The sequence below is a fragment of the Hippopotamus amphibius genome, chromosome 17 (assembly GCF_030028045.1).
Source record: "Hippopotamus amphibius kiboko isolate mHipAmp2 chromosome 17, mHipAmp2.hap2, whole genome shotgun sequence".
NCBI lineage: Eukaryota > Metazoa > Chordata > Mammalia > Artiodactyla > Hippopotamidae > Hippopotamus > Hippopotamus amphibius.
In genome coordinates, this window is record NC_080202.1 from 62,231,266 (window position 1) to 62,254,794 (window position 23,529).

Genomic DNA, 23,529 nt, shown 5'->3' on the forward strand with positions numbered 1-23,529 from the left:
TTTGAGATTTCCCCATTCACGGACTTTGGTTTCTTGTTTCGCAATTGACTTTGGCAGGTCAAGAGACGTTTGTAACTCTTTACAGAGATAGACGATGGGATGGGAATTGCACACATTTCAGCTCTTTCCTAGTCTTCATGTATGAAAAATGATCTGAATCCTTTCTTGTGTTGTTTTCAGTCCTTCGCCATCGACTTCCTTTTGTTTTGTTCGGATGCCTCGTGAAAGCCTGCGTGCACAGGGAACGGAGCGGGAGACAGGAATTCGCTGGTGACTCTTCACGTGTCCGGCGTGGGTGTTTCTCCCAGGCAGGCTGTGGATTGCTTAGCTTTTTTAGGCAAAACCCAAAAACAAACAAAAGCCTCAGCTCCAGCACATTCCGGAGCGCCTCTGAGTTCGTCGTGTATGTCAGTGGTAGTTGTGTTTAGGCGTTAGTAGTGACAAAAGACAGCTAAAGGTTTCTCATACGAATTTACCCGCTTTGTGTGGTTCGTCACTCTCTTACTGCCCTTCACCCCATCTTGGTCGCATCACGTCTGAAGAGCTGATTCCATTTTCCTTGTTTACTGTTTCTCCCCGTATCCCTGGAGTTGAAAGGCCAAGTGAACAAACACAGGGTTTGTTTTATTCCTGACCAACCACGAAACAGTCATTTCCCTGCAGAATAATTGGCTTAGGGAAGAGAGAACAGAAAGCTCATCATGCGCGGCTTGCTCTGGCTGCAGCCCTTCTCAGAAACCAGCCTGGGTAAGACCTCTTGCGAGTGAGCATTCAAAGAACATGTGAAGACGTGGCCATGAAGGCACTTTAAGTATTGCCTTCGACAAAAAGAACTGTGCTTTGACAGTGTTTCCAGCGTGCCTCTTCCTTATCATCCTGACAGTGAGTAAAGCTGTGTGTTTTTCTCTGCTGTGCCGAAGACGGGTGGATGCTGCTGAAATCAGTCTAGCTTCCAGCTGTTTCCAAGTGTGCATGTGTTTTCTGTTGAAGACCTAATGAGAACATGTTTCTGTGCGTTCCTAACCAGCTTTCCTTGTGTAGATACAGCAGTAGAATATAGGACAATGGTAAAACTTGCTTCTGTACTGGCTGAGGGAGAATTGTCTCCATATTTTGATATGCAAATCTAAAAGAATTTAATTTTGAGATTGTAAACGCTGAAAAAAGTTTCTTCTGTTCGAGTCCAAACATTTGGGCAAACTTACTTTCCTGTGTGATTTCTTTCCTTCCTTCCTTCCTTCCTTTCTTTCTTTCTTTCTTTCTTTCTTTCTTTCTTTCTTTCTTTCTTTCTTTCTTTCTTTCTTTCTTTCTTTCTTTCTTTCTTTCTTTCTTTCTTTCCCTTCCTCCCTCCCTCCCTTCCTTCCTCCCTTCCTTCCTTCCTTCCTTCTTTCTCTTTCTTTCTTTCTTTCTTTCTTTCTTTCTTTCTTTCTTTTCTTTCTTTCTCTCCTTACTTTGTAGTTTGTTTCCTCAGTTTTTCAGGAACTTGTGAATTCAGCAAATCAAGATACATCATTTTATTCTTCCTGTGAATCAGGATTAAGTTTCAGGTTGTTTGAGTCTGGGCTGTTACCCGTGGCCTCAATCTTTTGATAAAAGTTGTCCCATTCAATCTGGAAGGTAAATACTGAAAGAAAGTACTTCCTTGGGATTGCTTCTAATGGACATAATTAGTTATTGAGATGAATTTAAATTATGTTAATTTTATGTTAATTTGATTAGCTCTGGGATTTCTATTCAAATTTAAAGAACAAAAATTGTATCTCATTCAGATGAGATACAATTCAGTTACTCTATTCACGTAGTTGAATTTCTATTATTAAATGTCAAAAATGGGAAGTATCTTACAGGTTCTGAATACAGTTATATCTTTTCCACTGTAACTGTAATTGTTATTGTAAAATCGTGGAAGTGGTTCACTCTAATTCCCTATCATTACTCCTCTCCCAGATAGCTTACAGTGAGCATATTTGATGTAAAATTTTACAATCATGATTATCGAAATAATATTTTAAATCCTTTTCTTTTCTTTCTTTCTTTTTTTTTTTTTTTTTTACATTTCTTAAAGGTAGGAAATATTTCCCCCAAAATATGATCAAGGATTTTCCTACTACACTTATTTTTCTAGTTTATACTCCACCATGTTCAATTCTCTTTGTTTAATGAACAGGCTGAATGCATATGAAACAGAAAAGTGTGTACCAGCAAACTCAAGCACTTCTGTGCAAGAATTTTCTGCAGAAATGGAGGATGAAAAGAGAGGGCTTGTTGGTATGTTTGACTGTTTGCCTCTTTCTAAAGGTAGCACTCTAGCTTTCATTGCCTCACGAGTCTCTTGTTTTATATTTTAAGCAGCAGACTGCATTTATTTTATTTTATGTTTTTAAGGAGCTGTAAGGATGTACTTTCCTTATTTTTCTGTTGAATGAGAAATTCTTTACATTCTGTAGAGCTTTACAATTTTCAGAAGTTTCCCACACATAATTTCATATAATCCTATAATAACCCTTTTTTCCCTCCTCCCCCTACACTGCCCCTCCCCTCCTCCCTCTCCCCCCTGGAGACCACCCGTTTGTTCTCTATCTGTGCAGACTGCGTTATGGACCTTGAATTTGTCTCTAGTTATACCTGTTGAATTGAGAGACTCACAGCAGTCTCTGAAAAGTAATGTACAATTGGAAGGAAAAACTACTGCTCATATGTTTTTAAACAGGAGAGTACCTGAAGGTCTAAGCGTGTGGTCAGTTACAGCAACTATCAAAGCTGCTGTGATGAGTCATCGATTTAGAGTTCAGGAATAGGAAACCTAGTGTCTCGTGGAAACAGAGGAATTTACTATAAATTGGGGGGACCTGTTTCAAGAGACTATTTCCAAAAATTCCGGCCGAGGGACACCACTGCTTGCCAGGGTGCCTGAAAGCGCCCCATTTCAGTGCTTAACCTGGCAAAGATGTCTGTTCCGCCGTCCTCGCAGCGCAAGCGAGGCGGGCAGGGGAGGCACGAGGGCGGGCGGCTGGGGGAGCCTTCCCCACACGGTCGCTCAGGGACCCAGGCTCCTTCATCGAGCGACGCTGCCGACGCCCTGGACGCGGGGGACGGTCACGGGGTCCTCTGCGCCCTCAGGTCGGGAGGCAGAAGGACTGAGACAGAGAGAATCAGGCAGGCCGTGCGGGGTTCCGCCAGCCGGGCCTGGCGACGGTGCACAGCATCTCTGCCCACCCCCCGCTGGTGCCACTTAACTCCCAGAGGCTGGGAGTGTAGCCCGGCGTCGTGCCAAGCAGGAAGAGGGGACTGACGTTGAGGAACCGCTGGACGGTCTCCGCCTCTCCCTCCTTTCTCCTTTGCTTTGACTTCCAATTCAAGGGACCAAACTGTCGCTCTCGGCCGTCATGAGCTCTGTCTGGGATGCTCTGTTTCTCACAGACCCTAGAATCACCTCCCCGCGCCCATCACCGTTGTCGTCCTCTTGGTGGTCCTGTTAGGCTCGAGGATGGCTTCTGCCGGAGTTCATCATTTAATGCACGAGTTTTGTTCTCGTGTTGGAGAATGACCTGTGTGACAGCTCTCTCGGTGTAGATCTTTCACTGGCTTCCCTTTGCTCTGAAGGGTGAGAGCAAGGAGAAGCCAGCTATATGGTGAAGCTGGAATTTGTCTTCAGTTGTTGTCTGGTGTTGACGGAGCTCCTTAAAGGAATACAGTCTAAATCTGTTCTCTTTTTCTTATAGGAATGGGGGTTCCCAATACTTTTGGGATTTTATATGGGCATATTTTCATATTTAAAAGAAAATATACACTTTCCTGAAATGCCTCCTCAGGACCTGGGAAGGGTGGATAAATTTAATAGCTCCGCTATGGACGTGGTGTACACACCCGTCTCCAACATAACCCAGGAGATAATGAATAAGACGGCCTTTGCTCCCTTTCTGAAAGGTAGGTGTGCTGACGGCAAAAGAGTATTACTGATTTTATTTGAGATCTTCTTCAAAAATTTATCCAGTTTTAACTTGCAGTCACCGTTATCCATTATGCTAATGATCTAGGTATCAAGATGGCACACGACTCTGGTCAGTTTTTCCTTCCTCTCATGGCAATTAACCTTTTAAACCCTTTCAGTCTGATGAGGGCCCCCCTTAGGTAGGCCTACATTTCTACTGGAATTTAAATAAAACAGTAGATTTGTAATTTCAGATTTGCAGAACAATACCTAGGAGGAATATGCTATTGATGTGTGGGTGTTTTAAACATGGAAATGTGATGATTACGATTTATAATTCAGGAAAAAACATATAAATAATGGAAATTAGGTCATGGTTCTTATACACTAGTTTCAGAACCATGAAAATTAAGGATGGATGATCTAAAGATATTCTGTCTGCATAGGGTATACTTTGTAAACATCTTGAAAGGGCTTCATTCTGAATGAGGTCTCTATGTAACTGGTATAACCAAAATGTGCATTTCACTCATGGGCAAGTTGGGTGCATTCTGGCTGTCTACTCTTTTTTTTTTAAATTAATTAATTAATTTGTTTATTTATTTATTTATTTATTTATTTTATTGGCTGCGTTGGGTCTTTTTTGCTGTGCACGGGCTTTAGTTGCGGTGAGTGGGGGCTATTCTTCGTTGTGGTGTGCGGGCTCCTCATTGCCGTGGCTTCTCTTGTTGTGGAGCACGGGATCTAGGCACATGGGCTTCAGTAGTTGCAGCACATGGGCTCAATAGTTGTGGCTCACAGGCACTAAAGCGCAGGCTCAGTAGTTGTGGCGCACGGGCTTAGCTGCTCCGCGGCACGTGGGATCTTCCTGGAGCAGGGCTCGAACCCACGTCCCCTGCATTGGCAGGTGGATTCTTAACCACTGCGCCAGCTAGGAAGCCCTGGCTATCTACTCTTTAATCCCCAATTTCTAACAGGTAAAATTGCTGGCTGTTAGAAGTCGAGGCACTTTGTGCTCTTGTTCCTGTATAAGGCAAGGACCACGTGAAGTACCTTTGCTTTAGTAAATCTAAAATCTGGAGCCCTCTGCCCACATAATAAGTGCTGCAGTGGCCTCTGTTCTTGTGCCCCGATTCTCATTTGCACACTTAACCTTGGCATGGTAGCTTTATATACCTAAAACTCTCCCTAATGGCTATCGCTATTAAAAGAAAACATTTAATGCTCATGCACGTCTCCTGATTCTAGCATCTAAAACAACAAAAAAATTCCCCGTTTGCCTTTTGGGATAAGTTTAATTTACAGTGAAAATGATTTTAGTTAATTCCAATGGAAACTATGTGATGACCAAGTTGGACATCATGTTCTATTTTGGTGAAACTAACAATCCTCTATGTCTGCTTTTTACCATACTGTTCACAGGGAGAAGAGTCATCGGGGCACCAGATCAAAAATACATGGATAAAATACTTCTAGACAATTTCCCATATGCAGTGGGAGTCATCTTTACTGACACTTTCTCTTATAAGTTAAAATTTTATCAGGGATATTACATTCCAATTTTGAAGGAAGATCTTTTCACAGGTGACTTTCCATATAAAATATCGTTATAGCATTTTTCATGTTTTTAACATAAGGAGTAGGATGGGATGGGCGGCCAAGATACTTTCGATGGTACAGGAGGAAATACACAAAACACATTTTATTGTTGAACTTGTTCCAAGGTCAGTCATGTTTTCCACTAGAGGACAGCCCTCAAAAAACCATTGAGTCATCCAACGGATACCTAGTGATTCCCCAAGCGCATATTGGAAAGGCTCAGAGGTGACCAAGATGGATAGGTCCCGCCTCAGGTGGGAGTCCAGGTTAGCACAAAGGCAGCCAGTGAACAGTTGATGACCAGTGCAAGGAAAGGTGCTTGGAGGACTTAGACCAGGTGTTCTTAAGAAGCTGTGGGGTTAGAGAAATTCTCCCTGGAGAAGTAATGTTTCACCTCTTGGGATGAGAAATTCTGTAAGAAAATATATAAGGGAGAAGAGATGTTTCAGTGAACACTAGAGGGAATGGTACGTGTGGGGTGCTGAGCACATTGCATTCCAGATAGAAGAGGGGGCTGTAGGGGGGGCCCTGGGCTGGGAAAGAGCATCTGTTTGTTGATATGGGAGAGGAGCAGTCCTGCAGAGCTGGACAGAGCGCACAAAAAGGAAGGCAATGGAGAGAAGGGAGGCTGAAGTTCCTCGAGGGCTGGATCCGGTGCCGTCTTGTAAACCTGTCCGTGGAGAGACACCGAGGTGCTTTAATCAGGGCAGACATGATTAGATTTCCAAGCCTAAGGGAGCGCTCTGGTCTTAGCCCAGAGAACAGGTTGCAGAAGAGTCAGGGAGAATCCAGTGAAACGTTACCAGTGAGCTGATGGTGGCTTAGACCAGAGTAGAGATTTTTTAAACTATGGTGACCAGGAAAGTCCTCTGTGGTGAGTTTACTTTTGAAAAGAGAGGAGGATGGAGGGAAGGAGTGAGCCATGGATCCATCCGGAGGGAGAGCATGGGAGCACAAAACTCTTCCAGTAGTTCTAGGACTGAGGGGCGTTTGGTGTTCTGGGGCACAACAGGGAGTTCCAGGATGGTTCAAGCAGAGTGTTCTCTTTCATCTTCTTTTTGTTTTCTAAGACTTTCTGTGCATGCCGTGTTTTGCATGAGTCAAATTGCTGTATTAAGGACTTGCAGTTGCTCCTTTTTGCTACGTGATTAAAAGTGCTGCCCAGTGAAGCCTCCTCTAGGTTGTTTACTCTTGTTTATTATTTTACAATGGCCTTCATCCCATAATGTTAGTTATGCTTTTTTCTTTGTGCTCATAGCTCATTGCTGGGGTGAAGGTGATGAATTTTCCTGTTCACTGGCTAAATACTGGAATAAAGGATTCGTGACTTTACAAACTGCAATTAATGCTGCTATTATACAAGTAAGAGAAGTCCTAATAATTAATGTGAACTAATTCTAGAGGCATCAAGGTTTTGATAAAAGATTCTGACTACTCAGGTTTGCATGTGTTTATATAATGAAGCAGTCATGCAAATGGTGAAATTGAATTTTAGGCAAAGGAGCACATTACATTTGTTTTTCGGTTTCTTTTTTTTTTTAACCTTTAAATTTTCCAGTAGTTATAGAATGGCAGAAAATTTCAACAACGGTGTACAGGGAGGCCCCTGCGCCCTTCATCTAGTTTCTCCTGAAAGTAGCATCTTGCATAACCACGGAACAGTATTAAAACCAGGAAATATACATTGGTACAATCCCCATACCTTACTCAGATGTCACCAGTTTCTATACTTGAAATAATACTTTTGTTCGTTTCAACCCTTGTTCAGATCACGACAAATCACTATGTAGTGGAGGAGTTGATGTCAGTGACTGCTGTAAACATGAAGACCTTACCGTTCATTTTCAAAGAGAACCTTCAAGATGAGATGTTTATTTTTTACTGTTTGCTTTACTTCTCCCCATTTATCTATTTTTTATCACTCAATGTTACAAAAGAGAGAAAAAAGTACAAGGACTTGATGAAAATGATGGGTCTACAAGACTCAGCCTTCTGGTAAGTGACTGACTCAATAGTGTAAATGAGTAAACAGAAATTCCGGAGCACTGGAAAAGTGTTAGTGTTTCAGAACACTGTGAGTTAAACTTGATAACGTTGCCTACTTTGTTGTTACTGCTGTTCTGACTTTTTGATTCAGTAGCTGTTACATTTTGCAATGGAAGATAGTGGTTATAATTCGGGGGGCACTTTTTCTGTGCTCTAAGTATCTTAAGCCAGGGCTAGGATAGAGGTACTGTTAAGGTCACAGAGAGTGAGAAAGAGTTGCCCAGTGTCAGGTGGATGCTGTGTGCAGAGTGGAGATTCACACCCAGGTGCCCTCATTTTTTTTTTTTTTTTTATTGGAGTGTAGTGGATTTACAACGTTGTGTCGGTTTCAGGTGTACAGCAAAGTGAATCAGTTATCCATACGCATGTATCCACTCTTTTTTAGATTCTTTTCCCACATAGGCCATTACAGGGTATTGAGCAGAGTTCCCTGTGCTGTACAGTAGATCCTTACTGGTTGTCTAGTTTATATGTAGTAGTGTGTATATGTCAATCCCAATCTCCCAATATATCCTTCCCCCCCACAAACCCCCGTTTCCCCCCTTGGTAACCGTTTGTTTTCTACATCTGTGACTCTATTTCTGTTTTGTAAATACGTTCATTTATGTTGTATTTTTAGATTCCACATATAAGTGATATCATATGATATTCGTCTTTCTCTGTCTGACTTACTTCCCTCAGTATGACAATCTCTAGGTCCACCCACGTTGCTGCAAATGGCATTATATTTCGTTCTTTTCTATGGCTGAATAATATTCCATTGTGTACATGTACCACATCTTTTTTATCCATTCACCTGTTGATGGACATTTAGGTGGCTTCCGTGTCCTGACTATTGTAAATAGTGCTGCTGTGACCATTGGGGTGCATGTATCATTCTGGATTATGATTTCGTCTGCTTATATGCCCAGGAGTGGGATTGCAGGATCAGATGGCAATTCTGTTTTTAGTTTTCTAAGGAACCGTCATACTGTTCTCCATCATGGCTGCACCCAGTTTTTGTTCCCAACAGTGTAGGAGGGCTCCCTTTTCTCCACACCCTCTCCAGCATTTATTTTTTGTAGACTTTTTGATGATGGCCATTCTGACTGGTATGAGGTGGTACCCCTTCGTAGTTCTGATTTGCGTTCCTCTAATAATTAGTGGTGTGGAGCATCTTTTCATGTGCTTAGGCACCCTAATGTCAACTGTCCTGCTTGGTCCATCCGTAGTTATCACTTGATATCTCCACACTTCCTCCTGGTGGAGAAAGTATGATCCTCAGAGATTGGGTAACCAAGGATATATTTTTTGGAGCGACTAAATACTGTATGTTGAAGTTGAGATGACCTATAAAGGTGTCCAGCACATAGGCTGGCATATAGGAAACTTAATAAGAGCATTTGCTTCGTATATTGATATATTTATATCATATCTTGCCCCATCCCACAAATGATTGAAAGTGATTGTAAAATATATATGTCAACATGTTTACCATGTATGTGTGTATCAATATCTATGTATGTATTTATATTATAATAAAGACAAATAATTGAGGATAGAAACAAAGATATAGGAAAATAATAAATACATAAGATTAACAGATAAATATGCAAATCATATAAGCTCTAAGCTCCTAAGAGGCCAAGGCAGAGAATTCTGCAATATCATCAGTTACAAAATTCATACTGTCTAGGAAAAGGAAGAAAAGAAAAATAACCTGTTTGCTTTACCCAAAAACAAACCTAGTGTTTTTCAATGTTGAATCCTGGGAGATATCTCTCCATCTACTCTCCATATCAAGAAAATACTCTTTATGGATGTAGTACTATCTGGAATGGATGAGCGACCATTTATTGAACAATTCTTTGCAAGGCACACGTTCCCTGAAATAAAGTTAAGGTCTAGGAAATTAAAAATTTTCTCTAAAGTATGTTTTATTAAGAGAGAGCTTTAATTCTAATATAACTGAATTGTGAAGTAGGGAAATAGGAAACTGGGTCTTGCAATAAAAAAAAGAAAGGAGAAGAGTGTTTTTGCAGTGAAATCTTGGGAAACACGAAGGAATGGATGGAGTTTTTTAGGAGGGAAGGGAGAGAGGAACTATGTAAAGATGACCATCTTTCAGCCCAGGGTTTGTCCTGTGGGACAGCATCCCTGCAGCCACCTTAGAACAGGTAGGCACAAGCCAACTCTGGACTGAAATCAGAAAGGTACTGGCTATGTAGATGAGGATTCATTCTCAGGACAAATGCTTCTTAGTATGCATGTAAGCTAAAATTTAGCAAAATGAGTATATGTCCTTAAAACTAAGAAGGAAAAAAATTCTGAAACCTTTTTATTAAGTACAAAGTGTCTACTGGAAATAAGTTTTACTCCCACCCTCTTTTTTTTCACTGATGCAATAAATGTGAAATGTAGTCAATATATATTCTATAAAGGTGATGTCTGAAATTGCTCTGTTTTATCCTGAAGATTTTCATAGATTTATTAGCGTCCCCCAACTCCACCCACAGCTGCCTGCAAGAAGGTCCCTTTTCTAGGTGATGTTTTAAATTCCTCCGTTTGTAGTTCCCTGACCCTGTGGTTTCTCAGTTCCTGCCTATGGCGGTTCCCTTCTGTACACAGGACGTGGATTCTGCAGAACGTGGTGCGCCTTCCCAAGAAGGCGGATGTTCTAACACAGTCTGAATCATTGTAATGACATAAACTTCTCAAAAGAACTCAAATAAGCAATAGTTAAACACATCCTGTTGGGACATAGTAACGCATGTGCCTGGTTTTAATACTTTTGCTGTTTTCTCCAGCTACTGAATTCTTATTAGGCAGTTTTATGTAGAAGAAAGAGCTCTGGACTGAACGAAAGCCTGCAGTTGCTCTCTTAGCTTTGTTCTTGATTTACCTTGTGGACCGTGAGTACGCCCACTAACTAGGAATAGGGACTGCAGTTCACTCATCTGTAAAATGAGAAGCTTGGACTACAGCATACTCTAGGCTTCTTAGATTGACTGCTGTTTCTAATAACCGCCTCCTAAAGATGTGAACACTAGCACATTTAAAGCAAAACAGTGTGAACACTTAAGGGTGTACCATAATCTAGATCATGAATGGGGATAGGAATGGGTTTACTGCAGTTATGAAATTTCGGTGTTCTACCGTTAGGGAGAGTGGGGGTGCTGCTGGCCGAGGTCCTTGAGAATCAGCGACCTGTCACCTGCCCCCAGTACATCCGTGGCTACGTGATGGGTCAGAAGCTGTTACGTTTCCTTCCAATTTTATAATATATATAATTATATATAAATTTATAATTTATAATAATACTGGGAATATACAATAGAGCCAAAGATACAAAAATGCTAATCTCCTTTAATTCAGCAATTTCACCCTAAAGAAATTTTTGTGCACTTTCCACAAAAAGGCAAATACAAGAATATTTCCAGCAATGTTGCATTGGGAATAAAAATTGGAAACAACCTAAATGTCCGTGGGAGATTTAGGAGAACACGGAGATACACTCACACCACGAAATATACAGCAGAGTGTCATACTGCGTGTGTTGTGGAGAACGGCGCGTTGCAGGAGAGTACAGACAGGATGGTGCTGTTCACGCGTGTTCCTAGTGTTCATGTCATGCGTGAGCACAGACCGGATACCTGGCCGTGGCCCCGGCGCTGCCGCTGTAATATTAGTCATATTTCAGTCATTAATCTAGGTGGCAGGTGCAAAGGGAATCGTTGTATTTCCATTTAGATATTTTTGTGTGTTTTAAATATTGCGTCATAAAGTTGAAACAACTAATGTTTGCCTTTATTTAGGCTCTCCTGGGGTCTAATCTACACCGGCTGCATCTTCATCACCTCCATCATCATCGCAGCTATCATAACATCTACCCAAATTATAGTCATGACGGGCTTCATGGTTATATTTACTCTCTTTTTCTTATATGGCGTATCTTTGGTAAGTTCATAATTTATTACCATTTTCTCTGCTTTCGGTCTTAGTTATATGTGGCAAAAATTAATGCCTCAGCAGGCTACTGTAGCAACTTCTTTCATGTCCTGTGTGTGTGTGTGTGTGTGTGTGTGTGTGTGTGTGTGTGTGTGTGTGTTTGCTTGAGAAAGTCTTTCTGAGTATGAGACCATGATGTAACCTAAATAAAATTGGACGCTTTTTTGCATAAAAGTCTGAATTAATGAAACAATGCATCAAAAAGAAAAAAAATTATTGTGACGATAAACCTATCTAGGACTTCTCTAGATGATTTATGGGGACGCTCTGAAGGGCTGGACCCATCTTTTTTCCCCAACGGTTCCCCATCACATGGTAGTTTTTCACATCTCTTTTCCCTCTCATACCCCACCCTGCTCTGACTTCCCACGCAACCGCCTCTTCCTTCTCTGAACAAGTCACTAATTCCTCCCACCCTCCAGGGTGTCTTCTGCAGAGCGTTTGTTACTATGTTAGTTTAGCTTCTGTCCATCTTTCCAAGTCTGCATTTCTACCCTTTCCTCAGCTCTGCCTGTAGCTTTTGCCCCACGCTTTCCTTGGCGACAAAAGCCCAGCATCTGCATAGGGTGGATGAGGATGCTCTTTAAAAAGAGGTTGAGAGAAGGACTGGCATCATTATACCTCAGTGTTGTTCATCCCTGTCTCTGTGATAAATATTTATGATGTGAAGACCCTTATTTTAAGGTGCTGCTAGTGACTGTTAGTCTCTGTAACGTCTCCTCTCTCTCTTTCAGATAGCTCTGGCGTTCCTGGTGAGTGTGCTGCTGAAGAAGACCGTCCTCACCAGCATGGTTGTGTTTCTCCTCACTCTCTTTTGGGGGGGTGTGGGGTTCACTGCATTTTACAGACAACTCCCATCACCTCTGGAGTGGCTTTTCAGCATCTGTAGCCCCTTTGCCTTCACTGCTGGAATTACCCAGGTGGGATCATAGTTAATTGGTTTATTATTGAATTTTCGAAAGAACTAGACACTTCGTGATCTTCATAATCATCACTTTCAAATTAGCAGCTTTCATTCTAAACAATTCTGCTCTAAAGCTAAATTTGAAAATGTGATTATTACATGGCAGAAAAACTGTCATCTCACAAGGAAACGTGGAGAAAAAATTCTTCCAGATTTTCCTGTCTCAGATGTGTTCTCATTTTGCAGCACTTTCTTCCAGTGTTTCTTCCTGTGTGCAAATATTTACCTTTCTTCTCTTGTCACCTAATGAAAGCATTCTGCTAGTTTATTAAGCATTGCATCAACCTCTTTTTGAAACCTCAAATATGAAAAACTTTCAAGACATAAATTTACAGTTTAACACATCATTTAAAGTGAATCGAAGGGCTCATGAACTAGATCAAGGAACAGAACGTGGACAAGACCCCGGAGCATTTCTAAACACTTCTTGCTCCGAAAGGTGAAAAGCATCATCAGAATCACCTCCTTGCTTTTCATTGCTGTCTAAGTGTGTGTTCCTAAACACACGTTTTTGTCTTGCCTATTTTTCACTTTACATAGGTGATGTTGTACAAAGTGTATTTTTGAGGATCTGGCTTTTTTCACTCAGCGTTATGTTTTTACATGTATATACAATGTGCGTGTAGCTGTAATATGGTTTTTATAGTAGCCTATTGTGTGAATACACTGTTTTCTTTTGATGGACAAAGACATTTTCTAGCTTTCGACCATTATTAACAACTCGCCAAGAAATTCTTACACATGTTTCCTAGTAAATACGGGTATTCAGTTCTGTTTGGTGTATGTCTAGGAGTTGAACAGTGTGTGTATATCTAGCCCTGAAGTGGGAGTCTCTTAATTTTCATGATTACTATCAAGTATTTTTCCAAAGTGATTGCATTTCTTTACTTTTGCACCAACAGTGTTTTAGAGTGTCATTTGCTCCAAATTCTCACCAACGTTTGGTATTGTTAGCCTGGAGAATTTTCGCCATTCTGGTGGATGAGTAATGACATGTCATTGTGGTGTTCATTTGCATTTTCCTGATTATTGATGAAGTTGCATGATCTGCAGTATTTCCTCTGTCACAGCTGAACCAGTCATGTCCTGACCCATGTCTTTATCCTTGCACTGATACACATTGTCTCCATTGTTTTGCTTTATAATATGTCTTGATATCTGGTAGTAACGATTTTACTTTCTTTTCTTTTTAAAGGAAAAGCTTATTTTCTTTTCCAAGAGGGTCTCTTCTATTCTAGGTTCTTAGAAATGATGGAAATTTTAGAATGAACTTCCCGAGTTTAATACACACACACACACACACGCACATGAGTATAATGTGGTCAAAGCCGTTGAGATTTTGGTGCACTTGAATTTTTCAATCACTTTGAGGAAAACTGACACTTGATTTTGGTCATGAACACAGTTTATCTTCACAATCATTTCTCTTTAGTAACTGTTTCAGTTTTCTGTATAGATTCTGGCACACTTTTGTTTGATTTATTCCAAAGGTTTTTTTGATAGTTTTGATGCCTTTTGATGCATCTATGTTTAAATTCTTATTTTTAAACCTTTGTGGCTAATGTAGAGAGATGCGACTGATGTCTGTATATTGGGTTGTGTCCACTGTCATTGGTATATTCTTTTGTTAAATCTAGCATTTTTCTGGGTTTTATCGTGGGATTTCCTTATGTATAATCACATTGTCTACAAAGAATGATGGTTTACTTTTTCCTTTGCGGTCCTCGTGCCACTTATTTATTTTTCTTGCCGTACTGCACAGATCGGGACCTTTTTTATACACAATGTTGAACAGAAATGCAGGGGGAAAAAAGATTTCAACATTTCACAATTAAGCATGATTTTTGGTGTTGGTCTTCCTACATTGAATTCACCAGGTTAAGGAAGACTCTTATCTTCTCAGTTTGTAAAGAGACTTTATTATAAGTGGACACTGAACTTAATTGCTTTTTCTGCAGTTATTAGATTAATTACATTATTTCTGCTTCACTCTGTTTTCTTTTGAATTACATTGATGGATCTTCAAATGTGGACCCAGCCTTGCATTCCTAGAATAAACTCAACTTTGTCATGAAATGTGAACATTTTTAACGTAAATTGAGAAGTCGTAGCGTATCTAGAGTGAGGAACTGGCCTCGGGAACTGGACTTCCTGTATTCTGAGTCCAGCTCTGTCGCTCCTTATTGTGTGATTCTGGCTTCACCTGGCTATGCTACCCAACTTCTCTGTGCCTCAGTTTCATCATATGTAAAATGCAGACGAGAAATAATAAGTCCTGTCTTACCTGGTTATAATGAAGATTAAATGGGATAATATAAAAAGCACTTAGTGCCTAAAACATGGTAGTTATTATTACATGGCAAAATATACAAATCTTTATAATAATACCTAGATAAAGAGTTAAGTTCTCTTATGTCATCCTAATAAGAAACTTCAAAGAATTCTTCATATGCATTCTAAAACTCATATTTCTTCGCTGCATGGAGTCGATATTTTGCAATATTGTGATAACCTTATGGAAAAAACAAAGGAATTATAATTTAAATTCCTGTTACTAAAATACTATATTTTAAAAAATAAGTATTTCCTTCTAATATTCCTTTGCTGTAAAATAGAAATAGTGTCACTAATAGCTTCATTATGAGGGCTTCTTGAAAAAGCTACTTAACAAAATGATAATTCTTGCCGCTCTGCTGAGTTATTTGAATTTAAATATCTATTATTATTTTGTTTGAATCTTAGATCATCTACCTGGATTATAATGCGAATGGTGTAGTTTTTCCTGACACTTCAGGAGACTCATATATAATGATAGCAGCTTTTTGCATGTTGGCTTTCGATGCTCTGTTGTACTTGGCGTTGGCATTATACTTTGACAAAATCTTACCCTGTAAGTAATAATGGGTTTTTCTCTGAGATCCTCAGATATCAAGTACATTGAATTTTTTTTCTTAAGGTTACATAAATATGTTTTTAAGAAATGAAGAATGACAAACATTTCCTGTCATAGGTGGAATGAGTTCTTTCTTTCTGCTTCTTAGTTTCAATGGTCTGAAGGAATTGTTATGTAAAAATAATTCTTCTGAATGTGATACATATTATAAGTATACAACAGTGATCACTTTCGTGCGTATTATAATTACATAGCGTTAAACAACCTTACTCTTTTCAAGGATCCCTGAAAGTGTTTTCAAAGAATGATATTTAGGATTTGTATCAGAACAAGTGAGGATAAATTCATTCCCAAGATGGTTTTGGTCAGCGTGGGGCCACTGTGCCGTGAAACTGATTCCCAGGAAGTATGTGTCCTTCTTACGAGGAGAGGGATAGATGGGACACTAAACGCGGCTGGACAGGACCTAAAGTGAGACGTAACACGTGTTTTCCTCACACCTCTCTGTTTACGGGAGGACCATTTGAGATGTGCATCATTTGAGGAGATAACAAATGAAAATTGCAGAGGACGATTTCATCGTTATTCTGAAAACTTTCCATATATTGCTTGTTTTTACAGAAGCATGTTACCCAGTTAGGTTTTCTTTATCTTAAAAACAACTGAAAATTCCACATAAGCCTAGAATTCCTGCATGCATACTAGATCAGCATGCTTTTTTCCCTTGCACAATCTTATTTATATGTCCTATTTTTTATGTTCCTTCCACTTTAACTGTATTTAAGTTTGTTGTATACATTCCTATGTATTTATTTGTATGTCTTTCTGTCACTTCTGGTTAATATCTAACGACCCTTAATAACAAATACTGTTTCATTTTTTAAAATCTAGAGGATGACCATATATTCATCCTGAACAAGTTAACTTCTCCATGTACTTTTCATTCATGTACCATGTAGATTTCAGTATTCTGTTCAGTCATATTGTGGGGTCAAGTGATTTCTTAAGTTCACAAGCATATTTAAAATGACTTTCATGCGCCATACGAAGGCTCCCCGCCACCCTGGCCAATATTTGATTTAATCATTCTTCTAAACACCTTTTAACACATTTTACTCACACCTTTGATTTATCCTTCATCAAAACCTCTATTATATTGTTTAACTTTTGTAGTAATATCTTATTTCTTTTAAATTTTCATTATTTTCTTCCCTCTCAAGCTTTCTTCTGAATGATAGGAAGCTAGAAAGCAAAAGATTTCTTTATGATGCGTAAAAGTCCAAGACCTCCTGCACTGCTCTGAACAAGGCTTCTTTGCCCGTTGGTTTCATGGTACTGAACAAACCTTTTGTTGCCTCTTGATTAAATAGATGGAAATGAGCACCGTTACCCTCCATTATTTTTCCTGAACTCAACACCTTGTTTCCAACACAAAAGGACTGAGAATGAGGTCACTGAGAAAGAGATAGATCCTGGGCACTCCTCTGATGGTTATTTTGAACCGGTAGCTCCAGAATTCCAAGGGAAGGAAGCTATCAGGTAATCGCACGGGTACGAATGCATGGCTGCAAGGTGAATGACGTTTTCAGACCTTTCATTGAAGCCTAGTTAACTTACAGTGCTGTGTTCATCTCTGCTGCACAGCACAGTGATTCAGTCATACGTGTGTATTCATCCTTTTTCACGTTCTTTGCCACTGTGGTTTTTCCCGGGATACTGAATGCAGTTCCCTGTCACCGCATCTTGTCTCCCCGTTTCTGTCTCTTGTCCCCCACCTCTGTCTCATTGCTGGTCTTTTCTTTCTCTGGATCCCTCCTCCATAGTTTCGTCTGGCTTTTATGGGCTAATGGAAGAAGTAAGACATTGGGAATCAGCATTTCTTAGAGCTTAATACCCCGCTGCCCTCTCACCCGTGCCCTCTGGGAAACAAGAGCAACATCTACTTTGCAGGGCTGTTTGTTACAGACCTAGATGAGGAGCTTTTCAAATACCTTTGCTCTCAGACCCCACCTCCAGGGACTCTAATTCAGGGGGGGTGGGCTTGAACCCAGTGTCTGTGGATTTTAACGAGCCCTGTCGATTTTCCTAATGTGCTCTGAAGTTACAGAATGAGCGTTTTAAACAGGAAGCATTTAGCAGGTGTTCACACAGTGCTTACTGTGTACTAGACACGCATTTAATTCTCACAAAAAGCTTATAAGGCAGACACTTTCGTTTTGTCCATTTTACAAACGAGAGAAGTGAAGCCCTGAGCGGTTATCTCTTGCCCAGTGTCACACGCTCGTAACAGGGCAGCTGAGGCTGGAATCCAGTCTGGCTCCGGAGTCCATACCCGTAACTTCCAGCTGCTAAGAAGGTGTCTGGAGGCAAAGGAAGATGAAAAACACAGAGCTATAGCCAGGAAGTGAGATAGTTCTAAGAGAGCACAGGTTGAACCTATGTACCTAAGCTTCATCCTTCTCATCCTGACCCTATTGTTTGTTCAGTTTTCTGAGGGGCTACAGCCCCTCCCAGTCCAGCCTCCATAAAAAGCATCCACCCAAAAGAGGAGAGCCAAGTGAGGAGAGCAGTCTCCCCAGACTCAGTGTCATCAGTCCCTCTTTACCCGTGGCGAGCACAAGATGTAAAATTATATTACTATTCAAATTGTAATACCTTTCAGATTCAGTCTCCTAAGAGAGTCTTAAGGTTAGTTTACGCAGATCCAAAGACGCTTGTTCTTCGACCTCTGAGACGGAGAGGGAAGTGACGTGTCCTCGGCCACCCGCCCCGGTCCATCCCCCTCACCCGCAGCCCTGACCAGCCTGTGCGGTGCTGATTCTGGACCTCCCGCTCTTTGCTGGATTCTTCACTAACGTGGAGTCTGGGGCCACTGACCAACAGGAGAGGGAAGTCGTCTGATCAAGGCCTGGTCACTCAAGCTTTACGCTCCGGTGGGGGCTCCTCGCCCCAGATCCACACCAAAGCAGCAGAGTCGTTTCGGTGCCGGACGGGATAGGTCTTCCGTGACGAGTGCGGCATCTTCAGTCCCTCCCAAAGCCGCGTCTGGGGCTGCAGACGGCCTGCGGTTGACCGTTACCACCCAGTATTAGATGCAGCTCCCAACCCACAGGTCTCATCGTTTCTTTCTTCACAGAACTCTGTCTTAGGAAAATCACTGCCCTTCCCACCGATGGCCAGGTGCCGAGTCTATCGCGGTCCACCCCAACATGTGAATCTGATTTTGCACGGGTACAGAAGGGACTCAGATATTAATTCCCTTTTCCCTGGGCGGTGTCTTCCTCTTTCCCAAGTAGCCCTTCAGCTCCGTGTATCTGGAAGGATGGACGAAAGCTTGCAGGGTAAACCAAAATCAAGAACTTGATTCTGTACGAAAAATAAGAATCTGTTTTTCGTTCCCCAGTGGCGCCCTCTCACCCCCGGCCCCCTCCCAGTTCTTCCTCTCTGGGGGCCTGTTTGCACGTTTGTCCATTCCTACAACTTTACACCATTCTTGCGACATTCCCAGAACGTGGGCAGGGTGTCGACCCCAAACACAAACGGCTGTCGTCATCTCTGAAGTCCAAGACAACCAGCCGCACCCAGATAGATGTTTATTTACTAAAATAAAATATTAAAGCCCCACTTCAATGGGTATCCCACTACACAAGTAAAGGCAGAAGTAAAATACCCTGTCAGATTCAGCAGCTTTAAGCCTTTTTCTTTTTTTAATGTCTTTTTAAAAAATTAGTTTATTTTATTTATTGGCTGCTTTGGGTCTTTGTTGCTGCAGGTGGGCTTTCTGTAGTTGCGGAGAGCGGGGGCTCCTCTTCTCTGTGGCGAGTGGGCTTCTCATTTCAGTGGCTTCTTTTGTTGCAGAGCGTGGGCAGCAGGTGCGCAGGCTTCAGTAGTTGTGGCATGTGGGCTCCTTTGTTGTAGCTCACAGGCTCTAGAGCGCAGGCTCAGCAGTTGTGGCACATGGGCTTAGTTGCTCCTCGGTATGTGGGATCTTCCTGGACCAGGGATCGAACCCGTGTCCTCTGCGTTGGCAGGCAGATTCTTAACCACTGCGCCACCAGGGAAGCCGTTAAGCCTTTTTCTTTTAAATCTCCAGACTCTTTGCTGTGACCCTGCCCACCGCCAGCATCCTGATTGAGTAAATGTCCTTACCTATTCTGATTCCAGTCAAAAGAGAGGGTGACTAAACTCTGTTTACCTTTGAACTCACAGACGTTGAGATGCAGCTCATAAGATGCAACGTATATGATCTTATGTAGCTGTGACATCGCTAATCTGTCTGAGCCTGGTTCCTGATTCATCCTGAATCAGTTTCCTTTGAAATTCCAATGTGCATTCAAATTTGGTAACCATTGATTTAGAGAGGTGTGTGTGTGTGTGTGTGATATTTGGATGAAGCAAACCTTTAGATGTGTGAGTCTAAAGCCCAGGGAAAAGGATGGTGTCAGCTTTAGGTTGGTTTTGAAACTGTGAGAACCAATGAAATAGCCCATCGACAGAGTCGAGAATGAGAAAACTCATAATGTTCACAGAGAACCCTGTGGAGCAGCAAGATGGTGTCGGGTGAAGGAAGAGAACTCTGCAGGGAAACAGAGAAGGAACATTTAGAAAAATCGGGGGAGCAAAAGTAAAGTTGAACGTTACCTTGAAAGCAGGCGCTTTCGACGAGGCACTTTCCTCAGTAGCGACTCTGCTCCAATAAGTAAGGATGGAAACGTTTTTGTCGCGTCTGGGAACTAGAAGGACAGGAATGGTTTCAGTAGGAAGAGGTTTGCCAGGGGAGGGGGTCAGGAGCGAGCGCGACTGAGGAGGAAGTGATGCTGAGGAAGAGGAGGTGGCAAGTTTACATTTTATCCTGAAAACAATTTTAAGGGGAGGTGAGGGAGCTGCTTGTATCTAAAGCAGAGTTAGAAGCCAAAGAGCAGCGCTCAGGGAGGAAACTACGGAAAACGCCCGTGACAGAGGGTCTGATTAATGAACAAGATGGAAGGCGATGGGAGGTGGTGATGAGAGTGCAGATAAAGGAGCTCATCTTGCACGGTGGGGGGAACACACCAAACGTGCTAAGACTAGAGGGAGAAAGTGCGAGTATTTACAGCGCATTCTACCGTTCCAAGCAAAACGCTGGGAATTTAGCTGTACCTTTCTAAAGGGACTCTTTTAATTTTCTCCCTCTGGGAAGTGTTTGATCAGAAGTAAGACTTGGTCTTTCTGAGTAGACTGTGATGTCGTCCCTTACTTCACATAAAGTTGGCTGCATCTCTCTAACTTGGGGGATTCACGATCTGTCCTAGTTTCACTCATCTGTTGGCTACACAAGCGCCCCTTTTCTCATTTCAGAATCAGAAATGTTAAAAAAGAATATGAAGAAAAGACTGGAAAAGTGGAAGTATTGAAAGGTAAGGAAAAACATGTCACTGACTTCTTTGTTATAAAAAAAATGGAGAAAATTCAGTGTGAAAAGTTAGAGAACATAGAGAAGCAAAACAGAAACAAGACAAAACCAAGCTAACCCCATCACCTGGAAATTAACCATGGTTAAGAACTGAATGTAAAATCCTTCCAGGAGTTTCATGGATCTATTAATCTACAAAAATGGAATCATACAATGAAAAATGGCACTTCACTTCGTTTTTAAAGACCAATTTGCTATAAACAATATTTTATTGTATTTGCACTATGAGGAAAGAATGTCTAGACTTAAAATGGATAAATTTTTTATACTAGCCAGGGAATTTACATAGTTTACACGTACTGGTGAGATTAACTAAAACAAGATGAGTAGCATCTTTGGCCATGGACAATAACGTGACAATATCCTACAGCAAACATAGTTTATAATTTCTAGTGAACCAACATATTTGATGTGGAGTGTTCTCACAAATGTAGTTTTCTATGACAAACATTTAAGCAAGCATCAAAGTTAGTGGTTACATTTCACAGAGGACAGGATTTTTAGGAGGAATGTAAAGTATGTTTAGAAGAGACAGAAGCCTTAAAAGTCAAAAAGGAAGATCCACGGACCTTCCCAAAAGTTGAGAGTTCTCGGTCCATTTTGTGCACGTTGCGTTTATTTTCTAACAAATGCAGATCTCTTAACTCAATTTTACTTATTCCTTTGAGACTACGTCTTTACTTTGAGAATTTAATGTGCTCGTGTAAGCAAGTTGGTTTTTTGTTTTTTTCTAGTTGATAAACATTTTTATTATTATTCACATTGCCTTCTGCATCTTTTAAAAATCTCTCCTTATATTACGTATCAGAGATGGATAAGTGGGAAGACTCCCACACGTGATTCTTTCTGGCAGTTTAAATTTAAGTTTACTCTTGTTAAATACCATCTAGATCTGTGGTTTCTTTTTTTACTTTTAGCCAAATATGTCTAAACAGTTTCAACTTCTGCAAGGATTTCTTCTATTTTTAAAAGTAACAGAATACCTTAAAAAAAATTAAAAACATTGAACATCAATAGATGTAAAAACGTATGAACCAACCAGTTGGAGTTGCTCTTTGGGAAGTGAGGATGGGAGTTGCCTCCCTCATCTTTCTCCAGCCACCCCCCCCCCCCACCAACCCTGTGATGGTTGTTCCTGTGGCCACTTGGAACATCTTTGAAAATATGCCTTTGAAGTCCCTTGTCTGCACCCTATTAGCTGAACAGCATTCCACTGTATAGATACCGCAATTTGCTCAACTAACACACTAGTGTATGAAGTTCAGCTTGTTTCCAGTGTTTTTACTCTCATAAGAAGTGCTAGAACACACATTTTTGCTCAGTCTTTGTAAAGAACGTTAATTATTTCCTGAATAAAAATTTCTAGAAGCAGAATTATTCAAATGGGGCCATATTTTTAAGGTTCTTGGTTCATATATCATTTCCTTCCAAGGCTGTAAAAACGTACACTCCCACAGCAGTAATTAACAGACACAATAAGAGCAGCAACAAACACGCAATGTTTACCGAGTGCTTTGTGCACTGGGAACGATGCTGAATGGCATACGTGGGCTCCTCCCCCTTTCCTTCCTTTAATCCTTTGAAAGCCGTAACATCTCTCCCACTTTGCACGTAAGGAGACTGAGGCTTTTATTTCCTGTTTCAGTTAATACGTGTCATTTCCAGGAGAGCTAGTGTCACTTTTCTCTTATTCTTGAAAACGCTTTTCTTTCCCGTTTCAAAACCGCAGACGTAACCTTTGTTAATGTGCTTGTTTCGTTGTCTCAGTATGGTTTAACTCATCTTTTTGATGAATTTGGGAGGTTGTTTCGTTAATCTTTATTTCTCATCTTTACTTTGTCCGTTTTCGGTTTCTGTTCTGTTCAATCGGTAAGTGTATCCGGGACCAGTAATATATTATTTTAATTATTACATTTGCTCCGCTGGTATAACTGTATTACTAATATTTTAATTATTATGATTCCCCAATATATTTTAATATCTTATAGCCAAGACAGATTTCTTACCATTCTTTATTTTTTCTTAATTATTTGAGTTTATTCTTCTGATGATCTTCAGAATCTTTTAGTCAAATTGTAAGGGAGGGTTTTAATGGATTGGATTGCAACAGGAAGCATTCCCTGTTTGCTTATAATTATTTTTGCTAGTATGTGTAATAGCTGAGTAAACCAAACATTAGAGCGTTTCATTTATCCAGGCTCATCCAGATTGAAAATAGATGAACTGAAATTTCAGATCAGTCGTTAATTAATTTCAGTAATATTAGCAAGTAGGGCACCTAACTTGAGTGAAAGGACTTCATTGTTAGATGTGATATGTTATAAAATTGTTAAGACTTTCATCTTATTCTGTTCACCAACTTTCCGTAACAAATTTGATTTCCACTTGGTGGTAAGGCAAACAAATGAAAAATAATACCTCAAAGGATTCTTAGCTAAGTGATTTTTCTATTGACATGTAAATGCAAAACATTTATAACAAAGGAACAGAAAAATGGGCTCAGGGAGAAATATAAATTTTGGGTGAATATATTTTAGAAGTAATTAATGCCATGGAAAATGTTTATGATTTAATATTTGAAAAGGCAGGCTGGGAAAAAATAGAATGTGACCAAAGTTTATAAATATGTATCTACGTGTTCATATACGCGGATGTAT

General features: G+C 40.7%; 1 protein-coding gene across 2 annotated transcripts in view; it reads left to right on the plus strand.

Moving 5' to 3' along the window:
- The first annotated feature begins 697 nt into the window (after positions 1-697).
- Positions 698-23,529, plus strand: part of ABCA6 (ATP binding cassette subfamily A member 6) — a 65,636-nt gene continuing 42,804 nt past the window's right edge. For both annotated transcript variants that reach the window (XM_057716163.1, XM_057716164.1), the window contains exons 1-11: positions 698-882; positions 2,168-2,268; positions 3,723-3,927; positions 5,354-5,515; positions 6,789-6,892; positions 7,299-7,525; positions 11,371-11,512; positions 12,298-12,483; positions 15,270-15,417; positions 16,791-16,959; positions 20,758-20,816. In XM_057716163.1, the coding sequence (XP_057572146.1) occupies positions 2,173-2,268; positions 3,723-3,927; positions 5,354-5,515; positions 6,789-6,892; positions 7,299-7,525; positions 11,371-11,512; positions 12,298-12,483; positions 15,270-15,417; positions 16,791-16,959; positions 20,758-20,816 (1,498 nt within the window). In that variant the 5' untranslated portion in view covers positions 698-882; positions 2,168-2,172. The remainder of the gene's footprint in view (positions 883-2,167; positions 2,269-3,722; positions 3,928-5,353; positions 5,516-6,788; positions 6,893-7,298; positions 7,526-11,370; positions 11,513-12,297; positions 12,484-15,269; positions 15,418-16,790; positions 16,960-20,757; positions 20,817-23,529) is intronic.